Below are 20,725 nucleotides of genomic sequence, written 5' to 3'. Positions count from 1 at the left end.
TGAGGATCCTGCACGCTGCAACTACGACCTGATACCACCAGAAATAAATCATAAAGTAAAAAGAACTTTTACAGCCAGCCATTGACATGCTTTTTTACTCTGCTTGGATTTAATGAAAGTGCCCAGAGATCGTCACCATCTCGGGAGCCACAGTACATTCCAATGAGGGACACTCCACTCTGCTCCCCCAGAAGCTTCAAAGCACCTAATGCAGATCGCGGCTCCAGGGCACAGCAAGGTGTTCCTCTGAACGTTAAGCCAGGCTCAGAGCAGACAAGTCACTCCTGAGTCCCCCACGTTACTCTGACAGCCCTAAATCAGCTCCAAGCTGACACTACACAGCACCTCTCAGGAGCAGGGCAGGGCCTGAGTCCAGCAGAGACAGTACTCACTGGATGAAAAGATGACCCCTCAACCCTGTCAAAAAACAACACGGGAGAGCCAATTTGATCCTGGCTTTTATTATCAGGTCAGGACAGAGGAAGTACAGGGCAAGCGGCAGCGGGAGGGCCGTCGTCCCAGCCCCTGGCCAATCAGAACAGCACCTGGGGCCGGAAGTGCATCTGCCGGGTGGCGTTGTTCTTCATCCCCATCTTCAGCATCCACTTCGACTTCATCCTCTGGACATACTGCATGTCCCGCTGGCGCACCAGAGCTGCTCCTGGGGTTGGGAAGGGGTGAGAATGAAGCAAAGGACAGTGAGCTATGATCAGAGAAAACCCAACTTGACAGAGAATCAAAGCTGGTTTCGGTTAAGCGGGCTCTAATACTTAAACAGGAGTTATTATCTGATGCCTCTATCCAACGAGCCCTGGGGGGTTCCGTGCGCCTGCCACTGTGCACCAGGACTGCTCTCTATATACATGCCGCTTCAGTTTTCATCATCTGAAAAGGTCTAGAAGCCCAAAAGGTGAAGACCACTGACCAAAGGCACAGAGAAAGGCAGACTATAAACCAAGTCAGACAAGAATTCCTGACAAGACTAACAGGAAGTCTGTCCACTAATTTAAGTGGCCTCACAGCTCCCAGGGGGTCCCAGCAAGGGAATCCACGTGCATATATAAACACAGAGGCCTTGATGATGGATTTCGGTTTCGGCGCCTTCCAGGCCATCGGAAAGCACCCCTCCCCACTCCTGACTTCAGTGGACTGACGTTCTCCTTGAAGATCCAAGCATAACAAGCTGCACTCAGCAGACATCAGAATAGATTTAAATAATTTCATACTGATGATATTTCAAAGCTGAACAACTTCAGTCGCATGCTCTAGCCCTCTGAGCCTTACTAAGCTTTCTAAAGAAAAATTTCAAAACGAAGGACGATAGCCGGCCTTTATTATGTGCATGTACTATGTCATACATGCTTTATGACATTCAACCCGCACGACTCTATAAGTAGATATTATTAATACCACCTCCATTTTATCAGTGAGAAACAGAGGCTTCGATTAATTAAATTACTCAGACTCTTTGTATAAGAACGTATAAGAATATCAGGTAAGTCATGTTTGACTCCACAGCTCAAACTATGTTGCCTCAAGGACATTATTTAAGTCCTCTGTATAACCTCCAGAATTTCAACCTTTGATGATTACTAAGCAATTACTTTTGCAATTATACCTCCTAAAAAAGTTAATAGTTTACAGGCAGTTTTAAAAAGCTACTGTGCTGAGGAATATGAAATTTTTAAGTCACGGAGCTTTGGGTTTATCGCCATATATGTCTCAAGTGGTCATAGGCCAAGAAGCTAAGTTCCCCCCAGAGAAGACCCATAAGGAGAGAGTGAAGAGAACGACATCGGCCGAGCCCCTTTGTGTAACCCAAGTTCCTGGGCTAGCCCAGCAGGTCCCCACGGGCGTACCTGTGCTGCCAGTCCATCCCAGGGCTCTGTACTGCTGCAGGACCCGGCCCACAGCCTTCTGATTCTTAGCAACCGCCACAGCTCTCGACAAGCCAAACCGCTGCTTGTAGTATCTCATCAAGGAGCGATGACCCACCCTGGCACCTGGTTTTCAAAAGAACAGTACTGAAGCACGGAGTTGGATCATTTTTCAAAGCAGAGTCATAAAGCAAGGGCTTTCCAAATCACTTTTCATGTTAATCTAGCTGGAAAACGCATGTGCCAGAAAAAAACACTGCTCTACCAGCTGAAGAAAGATGAAGCTGTATGTTAACCAATGAGGGAAAGAAGATAAACCCGAGCAGAGACACTGAGGGACATCCCTGGTGGTCCAGTGGCTAAGACTCTGTGCTCCCAAAGAAGAGGGCCCAGGTTTGATCCCTGGTCAGGGATCTAGATCCCATGTGCTGCAGCTAAGAGTTCACAAGCCACAACTAAAGATCCCGAGTTTGCAACTAAGACCGGGTGTAGCCAAATCAATGAGTAAATAAATATTAAAGAAACAAAACCCTGGAGAAGGAAGTGGCAACTCACTCCACTACTCTTGCCTGGGAAGTCTCATGGACAGAGCAGTCCATGGCGTTGCAAAGAGTCGCACACAACTTAGCAGCTAAACAACAACACCACACAACCAGGCAGACTGTGATTTGGGGAAATACTTCTTGATGGAAATGTGGCATAAAACAGAGAGTGAAGTGACCTAGCAACATGGAATAAAGAGTTTTGTAAAAAATTAAAACTTGTGTATAGAAAAATTCCATGGACTGAGGAGCCTGGTAGGCTACAGTCCATGGGATCGCAGAGAGTCGGACACAACTGAGCAACTTCAGTTTTTCATAGAAAAATAGTTGCAAATATTCAACCAATTAAGTCTATGGCTAAAGGAGGAAAAAAAAACAGTAGAGACATTGCAAAACAGAGATAATGACAAGTCACTGTCAAGTGAAAAATGCAGCATCCGTACTTACAATATGTCTCCACAGAAATTCACATGGCCGTCCCTACTAATACAGATAACAGGATCCTAGGAGACAAGGAATTTTAACTTTCTTTAAAAAGATTAAGCACCAATACTGGCCTGATGTTTAGTTCTACAAGCCACAGTCTGGGTTTAGAAGAAAAGCCAATCCACTTTCCCTTTGCTAACATTCCCTAATGCGGTGCTTCTCAAACAGGGGGGGCCTTTATCCCCAGAGGACACATGGCAGTGACTGGAGTCACTGCTGGTTGTCACAGGTAGAGGGAAGCTCCTGACACCTAGTGGGTCGAGGCCAGGGATTTGGCTAAACACCATACAATGCGTAGGACAGCCCCTCAACGAAGAATTATCTGGCCCAAAAGGTCCACAGTGCTGAAGTGGAGAAACCCCGACCTACTGCTTTCTAAATGTTGACAGTTTTTTGGGTAGAAAGACCATGAACAGAATACTACAACTATTATAGATGGCTATATTTGCTTTTAGAATCTAGATTTTTAACCTACTAGAAAAAACTCTATCAGGTTATTCTGTGTGAACTCCCGGTACTTGACAAGCTACCTGCGCAACATTTTGCTCCCTACACAGGTATGAATAAGTGATTACTTCCAGGTGATTGATTTGTGACCAGACTCAGGAGACAACAAAAAGGGAAATTTTCAATTCCATGATGCTGTGGTCTCTGGATACTAACATGGATGAAAGATGTCTCCCTGGACCCGATTGTTCTGGCGGGGGAAGAATTAACAAAGCTCCCAGACCACCAGAAACAAGTGAGACAGCGATGGAGAAGGCTCACACTTACACAGAAGCTCCAGCAGGAAAGCCCAGCAGTGCTGATGACGACTTTCTATGTATAATGTAGCTCAGGATGCTCTGGGTTTGCAACAATGACTTCCTCAGAATCACTGAATGATAATGCTGCTCATTAGCACTTACTAAACTGATTTATTTACATTTGTAAGCAGCATTTAGAAATATGTAATCTTGAAGGCTGCGTTTTAAGACATGTTTGAAGAGGGTTCATGAATCAGTGCCAAGGTTCCTGACACCTGGCAGGAGAACTGTAAGCGCTGCTTAGAGCCACCCTTGTCCTGTGGCAATGACAGGAGCGCCTGGCAGTAAGCACCTAGCACAGGCGCTGAGAACAGCTCAGCTTCGCACCGGAACACAGCGTGCCTGTCCACAAGTAACAGATGGGAAGTGTCTGAGTCAGGCTGAAGCTACCACCTGTCCATCTATCTGCTGCCACAGTAATAACTGCCTACAAGACTGTCCACTCCTGATCTAAAACATGATACAAGTGAACTTAATAAAACAGAGCAGACTCACGGACACAGAAAACAAGCTTATGGTTCCTGAAGAGGAAAGGGGGTCAGGGAAGGAGAAATTAGGGCTTTGTAACTGCAGTAGCAGATATAAACTACTATGTATAAAGCAGATAAACAACAATGTCCTACTACACAGCACAGCAAACTATATTCAATATCCTGTAATAAACTATAATGAAAAAGAACACACACACACATATACATATTTATGTAAAATGTAGAATCATTTTGCTATACACCAGAAACTCACACAACCGCGTACATCAACTATACTTCAATTAAAATGAAAAAGACTGTCTACTCCTACTTAACAAATAGCCTAACATTTGACATTAGACAGTGACAAAGTATCTCTAAGAGTAATTTCCCTAAGATTGATTATGTATCTCTTGTGGATCCAGTGGCAGATTCTTCTGGCTAGTCAGCAACTAACTGGAGGTGTCCTCACACCAACCTGCTCCACAGGAACTGAAGAGCCGACCAGTCTTGGATACGAATGCTCACAGCACCCTCTACTGGAGCTCTATGTCACTGCCTCTGGGACCATCAAGATCACAGCATCTGGTCCCATCACTTCATGGCAAATAGATGGGGAAACAGTGGAAACAGTGACAGACTATCTTCTTGGGCTCCAAAATCACTGCAGATGGCGACTGCAGCCATAAAATTAAAAGATGCTTGCTTCTTGGGAAAAAAGCTATGACAAACCTAGACAGCATACTAAAAAGCAGAGCTATTCCTTTGCCAACCAAAGTCCATCTAGTCAAAGCTATGGTTTTTCCAGCAGTCATGTATGGAGATGTGAGAGTTGGACTATAAAGAAAGCTGAGCGCCAAAGAATTGATGCTTTTGAACTGTGGTGTTGAAGACTCTTGAGAGTCCCTTGGACTGCAAGGAGATCCAACAAGTCCATCCTAAAGGAGATCAGTCCTGAATACTCACTGGAAAGACTGATGCTGAAGCTGAAACTCCAACACTTTGGCCAACTGATGCAAAGAACTGATTCCTTAGAAAAGACCCTGATGCTGGGAAATACTGAAGGCAGGAGAAGGGGATGACAGAGGATGAGATGGTTGTACGGCATCACCAACTCAATGGACATGAGTTTAAGCACGCTCCGAGATTTGGTGATGGACAGGGAGGCCTGGTGTGCTGCAGTCATGGGGTCCCAAAGAGTCAGACATGACTGAGCAACTGACCTGAACTTGACCTGAAGCAACTACAATCAAGGAATCCCAACTACTTGCTACTTTTGAAACCAGTTTTATGCAGACTCTACTAAGGGTAGTTGATTAAATATCACTATGCTCTCCACATTAGAATCCGAGAAATCAGCTTCATGCTAACGTCCACACTGACCCAGTCATATATATATAACTGAGCATAATCAGAGGTTTCTGAATGGTGAATTTGTTCAAAGAAATAACCAGGTGATTGAATATACTGCCATAATACCACCACACATCTAAATGGTGTTTATTTGAGAGTTCCTATTTCCTTGGTTCATTAAAAAAACCCAAAGCAGTATTGAGGGAGAAAACCAATGGACAATAAACTGTCATATCTCATTAAAACGAAGACTGACTGACCAGAGGATGACTGGTTTTTAACATGAGATAGTAAAAGTATACGTAACTGTAGAGCTGGAAAAAATTTCAGAATATTGCTAGTTTCTGGTTCACTAAGAAAGCCATGTACTATTACTATTTAAATGAATTCTAGTATAAGGTTTCAGAAGTCAGTCATCTGTGAAGAAGACCCAGGAAGGCAATGAATGATGTGTATGTAGATAGTTCCTTTTCTGGCTCCAGGTCACACACGCTTTTTAGACACTACATACAGACTCTCCCCAGGGGGTGAAAGGAATACACTTATCCACGTGGTCAAAAAAATCTGTGTAGCCACACAGGTTACTTGATGCCATTATGGCCTTTCCCCAGGAAAATGTACGTACAGGAAGAGATGTGCAGAGCCTAGTCACCCCAGGTTGGGGCAGTACCTGGCAGTCGGTTAGGTCTCTCCTGAGGCTGTATAATGGTACAGAACTGCCCAGTACTCAAGGACCACAAGGGTCACTCACTACCACCAAGTCTCCCTCGAGAGCATCCGACACTTTAAAACAGCATGACTTGGTATGTGGACAGGCAGCTGTCAGCAAGGAAGTTCATGTTTTAAAAATGCAAGAATAGGACTCCTCTGGAAGTCCAGTGGTTAAGACTTTGCCTTCCAATGCAGCGGGTGTGGATTCGATCCCCAGTTAGGAAGCTAAGATACCACTTGCCCCAGAGCCAAAACATAAAACAGAAGCAATGTTGTAACAAATTCAATAAAGATTTCTTAAAAAAAAAAAAATGTCCACATAAAAAACATCTTTAAAAATAAATAAAACCCAAGAAACTGGACCTACAAGTTAATCTCATGGCCCTTTCTTCTTTGATTGTGTGAAGAACAAGCAGAGCAATCTGCCACCTGGGACTGTAGGCAAATATGATGCGTGCTCCCTGAGGCCACACTGGAGCCCAGGATGGCTCCTTCAGCTCTCTTCACCTGCCCTGTGGCAGACCCAGGGAAGTCACCTTGCTTTTAAGTCACCTCCAACTTTCCAGTCACTCAGTCAACAGACGTTTACGTGGCTCCCATGTGTCTGAGGCACTGTGCTGAGATGAAAGAAGCCAGTTTGGTCCTCACAGTAACAGGGACAGAAGGCAAGCGAGTCAACAAGTGCCAAGAAGAAGAGACCCGTCGTGAGGGCCGTGCGAGTGTCCCGGGAGCAGAGGAGACTCTCCTCACCCAGGGCGGGAGCTCAGCTCAGCCGCTTGGAGCAAGGAACCCAACTTGAGTCTCAGAGGAAGACAGGCAGCGCATGTACAAAGGCCTAGAGGAGGGAAATTTCACGTGGGCAGGAAAAGGAAGCACACAAAGACACCGGGTGACAAAGTGACCCTGAAGGCCAGGGCTTCCCCTGGGAATTCCAGAGGGAAAAGAAAATAGAAAGAATGGAGTTTGTTTCAGAAAGAATGTTCTGGTGGCCAAGTGGAAATCACACTGGAGAAGGCCAGAGAGGAAGCTTTCATGGTAACACAAATGGATAAGGAGGAAAAAAAAAGAAAAAATACTCAAAAGCCAAATTCCTAACTAATTAGGAACTGCAATTAGTCACCATCTGGATTTAGGAGAGGAATAAAGGATCCTGAGAAGACACCCAGTTTTGGCTTTGGCGAACCTGAGGAGCCTGGATCACTCTGGTCAATGTGTTGTCTAGATAGCTAAGGAGTCTTCAAGCTTCTGAAATTTTAAGTCCAGGTAAAAATTTCTCTTAAAATAGGCTATATATCTTAAAAAGGATATGCTCACTGTTGAACAGACTTTTGTCATGAAAAGTGCTAAAGTAGCTGCAAAACGAAGCCCACGTGCCCAGTGATCCTGCTACAGCCAGACACTGCTGGCAGGGACTAGCTCATTCACTTTCTCAAAGTCTACTGTGATCTTAGTCTCCCAGGTGGAACTAGTGGTAAAAAACCCTGGTGGGTTCCACGGGGTCGCAAAGAGTTGGACATGACTAAAGCGACTTAGCATGCAAGGAAGGGGAACCTAATAAAATAAGGGCCCAACAAATAGTTTTTGAAAAAGAAGTTATCAAACTTATTTCTGAGGTTCTGCATTAGTATTTTCACCAGGGGAAGAGGAGATTAGGTCCCTTGTGATACACTTAAGCCTGTTTTGCTACTGTGTGTTGCACGGGCCACGATATTCTGCTGCATTATAGCTTTCTTATCACTGTAGAGGAGTTATATCCTCAAGACAGGTTCTGCCGGCACTTTCCTCCAACTGTCACTGCATAAAGCTGCCCTTCACCTTAGAAGGTTATTATTCCAGGTTAAGCAGGGCTGTCTGTACCTAAACAGCAATATTCCATGTGGAGAGCAAACAGCACAAGGTGGTTCCTTCATGGCAGACATGTATCCACTGGCAGCATGACTGCTCCTGGTCCCCATTACAGCAAATCTCCCAGGCAGTGGAGGAAAGGTGGAATGGACTCTTCACTGACGAGGTCCATGATCTAAGGCAAATTACTCATCCTGTCTAAGCTTCAGGTGACTCATATGTCAAATACGGACAACAGAATCTAACTCACAGACTTGATCTAAAGAGAAAATAATGTATCTGCCTGAATATGCTAACTTCTCAGTAAATATATTATTAGAACCTTATCATATCATTCCATTCCCTGTCCTTCTAAAATGTATATTCTCTAGCTGCTCCCATTCCTATCAGCTAAGCATAACGCTATAAACAATATTTCACACTTCTCATAGTCATAGCTTTCCTTCTTCTTTTCATATCTGGGACAAAATTCTACCATTATGAATCCTGTTCCCCAAAGGAGAAGGCAGAATTCAAACTCCAAGTCTTTCCCTGCACCCAGAGTATGAACAGGAAGCCTAGGTGCTGTCAATCATATCCAACCATGCCAGTCGAACAGTCTGAACAACCATGGAAACAGGAATTAGTTCAAGGAGTAAGGGCAAAGTCAAGTTTAACAAGAAAAATCCAAAGGGGCCAAAAAGCTAGATAATAAACAGAACACAAAAGGTTTATGTATTGAAAAGAAAGGAAATGGCCGATTAAAGCATTATAAATCACAACAAAGTGAGGAAAACACTGATGCAACTTAAACAAAACAGCTAAATCAGAGCTATGGGGCTCGCTTCAGAGTTTACCTTGTCCACAGGAACATAAACACACACTTGAAGTTGTAGGTTGTCTCCCCACAGCGTGGAAGGGAAGTGATGGGAACATGCTTCTCCGATAATCTCAATGGCATGAAACTACGTATTCTGGACAAATGCACTTACCAGAAGGGAGAATCAGCTCCATGGTTTCATCGTCATAATCCAGGGTCTTTTCTGAGGGCAGCTCCTCAGTCTCATCATGGTCCTCGCCTTCTTTGTGATCTGGGTAGCTACTCCTGGAACCATGGAATGCCATTAACACACAGACCAAGACCCCAAATCTCATTAAAATACTGCCAACCTACTAGATCACTAAAGGGGTGGCGGGCGGGGGTTAACGTCTACAGGGACTACACTGAAAGCTTCTGGAGAGAAAACAGTTTGCTAGCATTTTCTCTTTCAGAGAAGGAGATGGCACCCCACTCCAGTACTCTTGCCTGGAAAATCCCATGGACGGAGGAGCCTGGTAGGATGCAGTCCATGGGGTCACTAGGAGTCAGACACAACTGAGCGACTTCACTTTCACTTTTCACTTTCATGCACTGGAGAAGGAAATGGCAACCCACTCCAGTGTTCTTGTCTGGAGAATCCCAGGGATGGGGGAGCTTGGTGGGCTGCCGTCTATGGGGTCACACAGAGTCGGACATGACTAAAGCGACTTAGCAGCAGCAGCATTTTCTCTTTAGTAAAGTAAGCAAACAGCCTATGAACTCAAATTGGATCCCAGACCTAAATGTAAAATACAAAACTATAAAAAATCCTAGAAGATAATATAGGAGAAAACCTGGATGACTTAGGCTTTGGTGATGACTTTTTAGGCATGACACAAAACGCACAGTTCATGAAAGAAAGAACTGATCAGCTAAACTTCATTCAAATTAAAAACTTCTGCTCTGTGAAAAACAGTATCAAGAGAATTAAAATACAAGACGAAGACTTGGAAAAAGTATTGACAGAAGACACATCTGATAAAGGACTGTTATCCAAACGTAAAAAGAACTCTTAAAATTCAACAGTAAGAAAATAACCCATTTGGCCAAAAATGGGCCAAAGACCTCAACAGACTCCTCACTAAGAAGAAACACATGGCAAATAAGCATATAAAAAATATGCCCCACAGCATATGTCATCAGAAAAATGGAAATTAAAACAGAGATACCATTACACACCTATCAGAATGGCCCAGACCCGGAACATCTAATGCTGGGGAGGGTCTGGGCAGTAGGAATCCTTCGTTGCCAGCAGGGATACAGGAGGGCACAGCCACCTTGGAAGAGCTGGCCACTTCTTGCAAAATCAAACATACTTTTACCATAAGACCCAGCCTGCCGCTTGGATTTACCCTAAGGAGTCAAAAGCTTCTGTCTATACGAACACCTGCAAGTGGATTACAGAAGATTTATCCAAATTCCTACAACTTGGAAGAAACCAACATGGACTTCAATAGGTGACTAGATAAACAAACTGTGGTACATCCATGCAAGGGAATAGTTTTGGATTACACCAAAAAAAAAAAAAAGAGCTAGCAGGCCATGAAAAGACACGGAAGAACCTTAAAAGTATGTTACTGTGAAAGAAGCCTGAAAAGGCTACATACTGTATGATTCTAACCATACAATATTCTGGAAAAGGCAAAAATATGGAGACATTAAGTATCACTGTTTTCTAGGGGTCAGGTGAAGGAGAATGATGAACAGGCAGAACACAGAGGATCTGTAAGCAAATGAAACTACTCTAATGGTGGATACATGTCATTATATGGACATGTGTCCACACTCACAGAGCAGACAACACCAAGAGTGAACACTAAACTATGGACTTTGAGTGATAACTGGTGGGTCAACTTGGTTCATCAAATGCAACATATGTGCCACTGGGGGAGGCTGATAATGAGGGAGGCTATGCACTTGTGGAGTATGGAGTACAGAAGAAACGGCTATACCTTCTGCCCAATTTTGCTGAGAACCTAAAACTGTTCTTAAAAACAGTGAGCAAATAACCTACAACAACTCTTTCACCTGTGTTGTTTCCCTCCAGGAAGGCTGGCAAACAGGGGGAGAGGAGGAGACTGTACAGCGGGAGATGCAGCTCTCAATTTAAATCCTGACAGAAACAAGTCCTGGAACAGCGCAGTCCAGGAGAACTCTGTGATGATACAGATCTTCAGTCTGCGTGTCCAGTACGGTGGCTACTTTCAAAACACATCTGCTTTTAAGCACAGGTCTTGAAATGTGGGTGGTGCAACTGAAGAACCGGATTTTTAAATTTTTAATTTAATTAATTACCCCAAAGAGTGACATGAGTACATCTAGAAACTAGCAAATTAAGACATTGTAGTTCTAGAAGAATCTCTGTCTTTCACAAATACACACGAAAAATAATTGGAGAAACTCACACTAAAATGTTAACAGTAAGGCAGATAAGTTGACAGGAATGGACAAAACACCAGATCGGACACTTCACAGAGATATCCAAGTGGTTAAGATACCCAGTTAACATACAGTAAAAGGTTCTCAACTGCATTAGTTCTCATCAGGGAAATGCACGTCAAAACCACAATGGATATCCCTACAGAGCCACCACTTTTACCCCTACACAGCCACCAAAGTGGCTATAATGAAAAACTGTCAGGACAAGTGAGAAATGAGAAATCAGAAGGAAAATGCAAAAGGACGACTTAAAAGACCAGGGCGTTTCTGAACACCTGTATCAGGTGGACTGTGCACTCCTGGCATGGTCATGACACACACCTGCTTGCAAAGCACACCTGTGCTAGGTCACAGGCACACTAACACTAAGAACCAACCACTCAGGCAAAACTGAACTTCGGACCATTGACACCACAACAAACAAAAACAAGTTTTCAAACCAGACAAACTTAACAGTTTGGGCCCGAGATCGTCTCTTTGTCAGATATGTGTGTTTAACTCTGTGATACTCAGTTTCTCATTTACAAAATGACAGGAAATAACCACCTTATAAAAGTGTTCTAAGAGGTATTAAGAATAGGATATCCGACAGAGCCAGACAGTTACCAGGGAGGGGCACAGGTGAAGCCAGTGCAAATGTGATGAGTTTGCTTCGCTCCATGTTACAAACCAGACTGACCTAAAATCATAGAAGTCCGCAAATTCCAAAAGAGCGTCCCCATCTGTGAAGAGCTTACAGTGACTCCGGTCATTCATGTGTGCCTGTACCGCCTCCGTGGAGTAGAAGGACTTCCCTCTCTCATTGCACCACAAGCAAATCTTCCCAACACCAACTTTCTCCCCTGGGAAAAAAGTTGAGAAAAAGACATGAAAGCAGCTTTTTGGAGCCAGATTATATCTCATCATCTATCTCATCACAACTCAAAAAACAGGCACCAAGATTTTTATTTTCACAAAATCAGCAGGTCATTCAATCCAAGACTGGTGAGAAACACAAAGTCAATGCCCCCCAATAATGCAGGGTTTCATCAATAAAAAAGAAAAGAACATTATACTCACCCAAATATTTAATCAGTCCCTTAAGATCTGAAAGATATTCTACATCAGGAATAAAGAAGCTGTGGACTTTGGTCATATGAGCCACATTTTTTGTGAGGGAGCTTGAGTGATGTGGACAAAACAAGCAGTCCCTTATGGGGATGGCACCAAGGGGGGTGCTTCCTCCTGCCTCTTCCTCCTCTGCATCCTGCTCCTCCTCCTCCTCCGTGGCTTCAGCATCCTCACATTCCAAGTCCTCATCAGAATCAATATCCTCCCAGTCTTCAAGTCAGAGATTTCAAAAACAAAATTAGTAGAAGATGTCAGTGTTAGCCATTCATTTACCACTCACCAGTCTGCATGGCTAAGGAATGCCTTAGTCTTCCTTGTTCAGGGCACAGTAAACACCTTGAAGGGGGCTTTGGCTCCTTTTCTAGATATATATGAACACTTTCAATCAGTGCTAGTGGGATGTGAGACGCCATAGGGGAAGAAAGGGGAAAAAAAAAAAACTCACCAAGTCAAGGAAGCTAGGTTGAAGGCTCAAACCTCCCGTTTCAGGTTAGTTAGCTGATTCTGAACTTCTGAGAGCACAGTTTTACCAAACTAAGTTAAGTGCAAAGCCATCATAACTAGATACCCAATAGAAATAACACATTCTACAGCAGAAGGTGTGGAGGGTAATGTGTACCCCTCTGCATATGTTAAAAATCTCCCCATTCAATAAACAGAGAAAGGATCTATTCATTCTACAAATATTTACTAATATTACCCTCCGCCCATCTTATGGTTTCAGGATCTGAATCTATTTAATACAACAGTGAGGGGACGACAGAGCATGAGACGGCTGGATGCATCACGGATGCGATGGACATGAGTTTGAGTAGACTCCAGGAGTTGGTGATGGACAGGGAGGCCTGGCGTGCTGCAGTCCATGGGGTCGCAAAGCGTCGGACACGACTGAACTGACAACTGACTGACTGAACTGATAAAATGCCCTGTAAGGATGCTGGCCACACCGGTCAGTTCAGAAAGCATGGAAACCACCTTCACTCATCATCTTCACTTAAAAACTGACACCTCCCCGCTCCAACCTCAAGGATAAACTGAAAACCTGAGGACCAACCCCTCCCTCGCCCCGCCCCGCCCCCCAGGCCGGTCCTCACCATCCCCATCTAGGTCTTCTTCACTCTCTTCCTCCCCCTGCTGTTTCGCCAACTTCTTCGCCTGCCGTTCAAACCACCGCAGCCGGGGAGGTTTCTCGCCCGGGTCTCGCGGCTGAGTCCCACGTCCCCCGGCGGCCACGGGACACCCAGGCTCCGCCTCGGGAGCTGGCGCCGCCTTCTTGGGAGACGTGGACGGCTGAGCCTTGATGACCTGCTGGATGGCCGCGTTCACCGCATCCTTGTCCACACTGTCCACGCCCAGTCCTTTCTCCAAGTTCTTCTCGTTCATGAGCGCCACTTTCCGACTCACCGCCTGCTTCTCGAGCTCCACGTGCCGCCGGGACCTGAGGTGGTTTTCGTAGGCCTTGAAGGAAGCAAACTTCTTACTGCAGACGGTGCAGTAGGTGGCCGCGCCCTTGCTCTCCGGCTCCGCCAGGGCCCGCTGTGCCCGCACCCGCTCCTGGAAGCCCTCGAGGCTGACGGGGGCCATGCCGGCCACTTTGCGCCTCAGGTTGTAGCGGTGCCAGTCCGTCTTGTAGTGGACCCGCTGCGCCTCCGCGTCTTCCAACACCGCCCGGCAGGTGTTGCAGGTGTAGGTCGCCATCGCCAGGCGGGAAATAAAGCGCGACCGAGGTAGAAATCTAGCAACTAGAGGCCTGGCCACACCATAAGAGCCGGACTGCGAGCTGACTTCCGGACTTCGTGTCATCCCCAGTCGGACAGGAAGTCCCGCCTCTCAGACTGTAGCCACGCCTCCGCCGCGGAGAGTCCCGGGAAAATGGGGGCAGCCAGTGACGGATCCGGCCCCGCCCAGTCGACCTGAGATGAGCGCTGAGTCAACAAAAGTGGGCGTGGCCTGAGGTGGTTATTGATTGACAGTCCTAGCCCCGGCAGAGTTAATGTCTGGGTTTGTTTTTTTTCCCTGTACGCTGAAACCTGAGGCCGGGAAGGGGGCCGTCTCGCGGAAACGGGGCTTGGGGAGTCCCGAGGACTGATGCGGTTGACCACCCGGCGGTCGAGGGCTTTCTGAAGTTCGTGCCCCTGCAGCCCCGGGAGTGGGTGTCACGAAAGCCAGGGCTGCTGGTTAGACCGTTGGTTGGACCGTCTGAGCCCTCGCCCCGAGGGCTGAGAGACTCAGGTTGGAGGCTGAGGAAATTCACAGGAAAACCAGAGAGTCCAGGCCAGAGCCTAGGCCTTTCTAGGGCGGCCCTTCCAAGGAAGGGCGCAGGGGAAGCTCCTGAATCAGTAGTTTGCACCTGGGAGCACAGAGCCCCGTCCAGCTGCTGCCCAGTAGGAATAGAATCCCGGACATGCAGGTCATCTTAAATCTAATAGTAGCCATGTTTTAAGAAAGCAGAAACAAAGACTTAAGATGGCCATTTTTTTTAACCCCATATCATGGCAAATAGATGGGGGAAACAGTGGAAACAGTGGCTGACTTTATTTTTCTGGGCTCCAAAATCACTGCAGATGGTGATTGCAGCCATGAAATTAAAAGATGCTTACTCCTTGGAAGGAAAGTTATGACCAACCTAGACAGCATATTAAAAAGCAGAGACATTATTTTGTCAACAAAGGTCCGTCTAGTCAAGGCTATGGTTTTTCCAGTGGTCATGTATGGATGTGAGAGTTGGACTATAAAGAAAGCTGAGTGCAGAATTATTGATGCTTTTGAACTGTGGTGTTGGAGAAGACTCTTGAGAGTCCCTTGGACTGCAAGGAGATCCAACCAGTCCATTCTAAAGGAGATCAGTCCTGGGTGTTCATTAGAAGGACTGATGTTGAAGCTGAAATTCCAATACTTTGGCCACCTGATGTGAAGAGCTGACTCATTGGAAAACACTCTGATGCTGGGAAAGATTGAGGGCAGGAGGAAAAGGGGACGACAGAGGACAAGATGGTTGGATGGCATCACTGACTCAATGGACATGGGTTTGGGTGGACTCTGGGAGTTAGTGATGGACAGGGAGGCCTGGTGTGCTGCGGTTCATGGGGTCACAAAGAGTTGGATATGACTGAGCAATTGAACTGAACTGAATCCTGTAATAAGCCCAGTATAGCAGGCTTCCCAGGTAGTGATAGTGGTACAGAACCCACCTGCCAATGCAGGAAACGTGAGTTCAGTCTCCAGGAAGATCCCTTGGAGAAGGACGTGGCAACCCTCTCCAGTATTCTTGCCTGGAGAATCCCATGGACAGAGGGGCCTGGTGGGCTGCAAGCCATAGGGTCACAAGGAGCCGAACACCACTGAAGCAACTTAGCAGGTACAGCACACATCCTGAATATTATTTCAACAGGTAGTCAAGGCAAAGGATTTAATGAGACATTTACGTGGTTTGTTAGTACTAAATCTTGGGATTCCAGAGTGAATTTACAATTAACGCCCACCTCACTTTGGACTCAGAGAAGGCACTGGCGACCGACTCCAGTACTCTTTCCTGGAAAATCCCATGGATAGAGGAGCCTGGCAGGCTGCAGTCCATGGGGTCGCTAAGAGAGTCAGATACGACTGGGCGACTTCACTTTCACTTTTCACTTTCATCCATTGGCGAGAATCCCAGGGATGGAGGAGCCTGGAGGGCTGCCGTCTCTGGGGTTGCACAGAGTCGGACATGACTGAAGCGACATAGCAGCAGTAGCAGCACTTTGGACTGCTCATGTGCTCAGTTAGCTCTGTCCTTTCATTTGTCCCAGCCCAGTTCTATAGGAGGCACTTATGTTGACAGAAAGGGGAGTTCTCATACTTCTGTGCACAGCCTAGCTAAAGCAATCAGCCTGTTTCAGAATTGAATGGCTACATGTTTTGAATACAAGGGAGCCAGAGCACCAAAGAAAAGACTTAAAAAAAAAAAAAATCAAGTCTAGTCTTGCATTCTTCTTGCTGAAAACCTTCCAGTGGATTCCCTTGACTCACGATAAAATTTAAACACCTTCCTGCTCTGGTCTGAATGTTTGTGTTCCCCCACAATTCATAGATTGAAAACAGTGCCCAAGATGATGGTATTATTTAAGGTGGACCTTTTGGGAGGTGTTAGGGTGTGTGGTCAGATTTCTCCCAATGGGGTTAGTGGTCTTCTAAAAGAGACCCAGGAAAGGATACAGTAAGTCTGAGACTACAAAGAGGGCCCTCACCAGACCATGCTGGCACCCTGACTTCCAGCTTCCAGAACTGTGTGTGTGTGTGGCGGGGGTGGGGGGGGAGTTGTTTATAAGCCACCCAGTCTGTGATACTTTATTGTCCATGCATGATAAGTTGCTTCAGTCCTGTCCCAATTCTTTGCGACCCTATGGCCCGTAGCTCAACAAGCTCCTCTGTCCATGGGATTCTCCAGGAAAGAATACTGGAGTGGGTCGCCAGGCCCTCCTCCAGGGGATCTTCCCAACCCTGCATTACAGGCAGATTCTTTACTGTCAGAGCCACTAGGGAAGTCCAAAGTGACAAAGAGGGTTCCCTTTCTATTCTAGAATGCCTACTGTACCTACCCCTGACCTCCTGCCCTACCCTGCTTACCCCCTTTAGTCACACTGACACTTTTATTGTTCCTCTAGCAAGGCTAAGCAAGCATCTTTTTGTTGGTATTATGTCTCAGAAATCATTTACTATTCTGCTTGAATCAACTGTTGCTGTCTTGCTCCCTTACTTTTAAGGTTTTTACCCAAATGTTTTTATAGGAGAGGCCTATCCACACCCTCTTGTCATGGTAGTGCCTACTCCCAGCTCATAAATCTTTCCCGAGCATACCTTTTCTCCACAGCAATGTGTGTGTTAGTTGCTCAGTGGTGTCCAGCTCTTTGTGACCCCATGGACTCAACAGGCTTCTCTGTCTATAGAATTCTCTAGGCCATACTACTGGAGTGAGTAGCCATTTCCTTCTCCAGGGGATCTTCCTGACCCAGGGATTAAACCTGGGTCTCCTGAACTGCAGGAGAATTTTTTTTACCATTCTTTACACATCACCGTACTAGACATGTATTACTCCATATCACATTACCCCCAACATCTAGCAAGAAAACAGACCTTGCTTATTTCCATTTCTGTAAGTCAGGAGTTGGAGTAGCTCACCGTCTCATAAAGTTGCAGGGGACAGAGCTTAAGTCACATCAAGACTCTAAGGCAGCTGAAGGTCTGACTGTGGCTGGTGGATTCCCTCAGAAGAGGCTTGTTTGCACACCGATAGCAGGAGGGTTTGTGTTCCTCCATGGAGCTGCGTAAGTGTTCTTGTAACATGGCAACTGGCTTCCCTCAAAGTAAGCAAAATGGAAGTCACAATGTCTTTAAGTCATACTTGGTCATTTCTACAATATGCTGTTACTTACAAAGGTCAGCCCTAGTCAGTGTGGGAGGGGGTATGTGAGTACATGAATGGGGTGTCTTTGGGGACCAGTTAGGGAAATTGGCCACCACTAGGATTTGTTGTTTGTTTCTGATTTCCCAATTTTAGCACTGTAAGTCCAGTATCCCATGAACTGCTTCCATTCTGGGCAGACCAGAATAGTCAGTCCCATTATGGGTTAGTCCTCCATTTCCAGATTATAAGCTCCCTGGGAATAGGGATTCCTTTCTTTGCTATGTACCCCAAAACTAGAACAGTGCTGGCACATGGATTATTTAGTATGTGTTGAACGATTCTTTTGTGATAATTTTTATTCAAGAAAATTCTGAGATTATCAAAATCTTTTAAAATAGCTGAGTCCTCTGGATACCCGTCTTAAGAAATGTAATTAGTATGAATCCAGCAGGGATACACAAAACAATGTATATTTTCAAGCTTTCTCTAAAGTTAAAGCAGAGAATGGTTATGTTCAGTAAAGAATTTCTGTTTTCTCTTTTCCATTATCTGTGGTTCTTCAAGCATCTGTTCCTTCTTCAGGTCATTATTTCCTCCCTGCCTCCTTCCATCTATTTCATGACTCATTTCAGCATCTTTAAACTCACCGGGTGTTTTTACTTTTCCTTCAAAGGGACTCTGCTTTCTCCATCATGTGAATTTCCCCAAGGGCTGCAATTCTATTACTTGGTCTCCTGGAGAGCCTTCTCATTCCTCTTAGTCTACCCTCAGCACACAGAGATCGTTACAATAATTCTCCTCAGCCATCTTTTCTCTCATGTCACTCCTTCTGCTCAAAAATGGTTATCTGTTGCCCATAGATGAAGGTTATATTCCTTTGCCTGGTTTTCAGTATCTCCTATCACCTCTCCTCACTACCTGTATCTCCAGGAATGTTTGTTTTTTCCCAGACTACAAAACAGTTTTCTAGCACCAGCTAGTGTCCTCCAGCTCAACTTGATTCTAACACTATCGACCTGGAGATGAAGTCAGATTCCACAGGTCAAAATGCTCAGTCCTGCACGGCTGACCCCACTTCAGAAGCCAATTCCAGGTCCAGGTTGTGGTGCTTCTGACCAACTGGCTGTAAATCAGAGGTTTCCAAGACGTCCTCTTCAGTCTTGAGTAATTTACTAGAGCAGCTCACAGAAATCTGGAGACTAGTTTACTCATTAGATTACCAGTTTACTACAAAGGAAACAGGGGTGACTGCTAGGTAGCTTCAGTCGTGTCTGACTTTTCGCAACCCCCTGGACTATAGCCTGCCAGGCCCCTCTGTCCATGGGATTCTCCAAGCAAGAATACTGGGGTGGGTTGCCATTTCCTGCTTCTGGGGATCTTCCTGACCCAGAGATCCAACTCACGTCTCCTGTTTCTCCTGCATTGCAGGCAGGTTCTTTATCACTGAGCCACCAGGGAAGCCCTACCAAGGAAACTAAAGGATGTAAATAAATGGCCCAATGAAGAGATACTTAGAATGAGGTTGGAAAGGTCCCAAACAAGAGATTCTCTCTTTCTGCAGTTTTGGTTATGACATCCTCTCAGCTAGCCTACAGGGCTGTCCAAAAGTCACCTCATCAAGATAACAAAGACATTTATCATTCTCATCATTTAAGACCTTCCAAGGGTTTTAGGAGCTCCACGCCAGAATGGGACAAAGACCAAATATCTGTATTTTATTATCACAAAATCACATACATAATATCCTACTGGTTCTAAATTAACACACCTATGTTTGAGATTTTTCTGTCTTGTTAAGGATGATAAGAAATTCACAAGTAACTAATAGAATAAAGATGGGTCAAGTACAGTGAGATACAAAGGAAGTGGCGATGGGTATTTAGAATAGAAAAATGGCATCAACTAGGGAGATAAGTTTTCGTTAAGGAGTTGACATTTCAGATGGGTACTGAGGGAGGTGGGGATAATGAAGGCTTCATCCGTAGGTGGAAAAAGGGGCTAGAGAAGAGATCCTGTGGACAGAGGAAAATAAGGGGCATATTTAGGAAGATTACATACCTAGCTTGTGTGATACAAAAGATATGGTAAAGAAAGGGAAAAAAGACAAGGAAGTATTAAGGTATCACCTTTGGGTAAAGAGTTGAATTCTAGAATTTGCCGTTCACTGTGCAGTTGGTAAACAGTAGAGACTCAGAGTGTTTCTGTTTTACGGGCATGAGGGATATAACTGGACCTTGAGTGCATCCAGCAGCAGTATCTGCAATTGATTGGAGAAACAGTAGAAAAGAGGAGCCCTATGGCCAACAGGTCCCTGATAAAAGTGAGCCCGCTGACCAAGAGAACTTTGAGTTAAATTTCTCCTCAACCTATCAAGGTGCTATGTTAATGTGTTTTCAAAAGTCACTTCTGAAGATTTTTAGGTGAAAACAGTAAAAATGTTGCAGAATGAGAATGTAAATACTGCTTTAAACCTAGATTGACCTTCCAAAAGGAACTTGAGCCCTGCTTTATCATTTCAGATCAAAATGCATGATCAGTGTATGCTTTTCCCATTGTATGGTTTTGCTCAGCATTTCCTATGAGAGGTGAACAAGACATCTTTCTATAGCTCCTCTACAATTGAAAAGAAAATCCATGCTTCCCATTTTAATGACTGTATAAATTCTCATAGTAGCGAATCTGTAGTTTCCCACTGAACTGAATCAATCACTAGGTTTATCGTTAGCACATCTTAAAACCAGAAACAGGATTATATGTAATGTCCCCTCCACCCCAACCTGCCAGAAACATACACACATACACATAAGATGAAAACCCTCGACATCCCGATGTTTGATAGACTTAAGAGTACCATTATTACACTGT

At 45.2% G+C, this 20,725-nt stretch overlaps 1 protein-coding gene across 1 annotated transcript; it reads right to left on the bottom strand.

Annotated features, from left to right (window-relative positions):
- Positions 1–445: 445 nt before the first annotated feature.
- Positions 446–14,312, bottom strand: ZNF622 (zinc finger protein 622). The gene is made up of 6 exons (XM_052659075.1): positions 13,572–14,312; positions 12,427–12,687; positions 12,047–12,209; positions 9,062–9,174; positions 1,860–2,003; positions 446–661 (listed from the first exon to the last, which is right to left on the bottom strand). The coding sequence occupies exons 1-6, from the start codon at positions 14,278–14,280 to the stop codon at positions 534–536; spliced, it is 1,518 nt and encodes a 505-aa protein (XP_052515035.1). The 5' UTR covers positions 14,281–14,312; the 3' UTR covers positions 446–533.
- Between the last annotated feature and the right edge of the window lie 6,413 nt (positions 14,313–20,725).

This window comes from Budorcas taxicolor, chromosome 20, assembly GCF_023091745.1.
Source record: "Budorcas taxicolor isolate Tak-1 chromosome 20, Takin1.1, whole genome shotgun sequence".
Classification (NCBI taxonomy): Eukaryota; Metazoa; Chordata; class Mammalia; order Artiodactyla; family Bovidae; genus Budorcas; species Budorcas taxicolor.
Note: the sequence above shows the minus strand (reverse complement) of the source record. Positions and strands in the feature narration are given on the sequence as shown.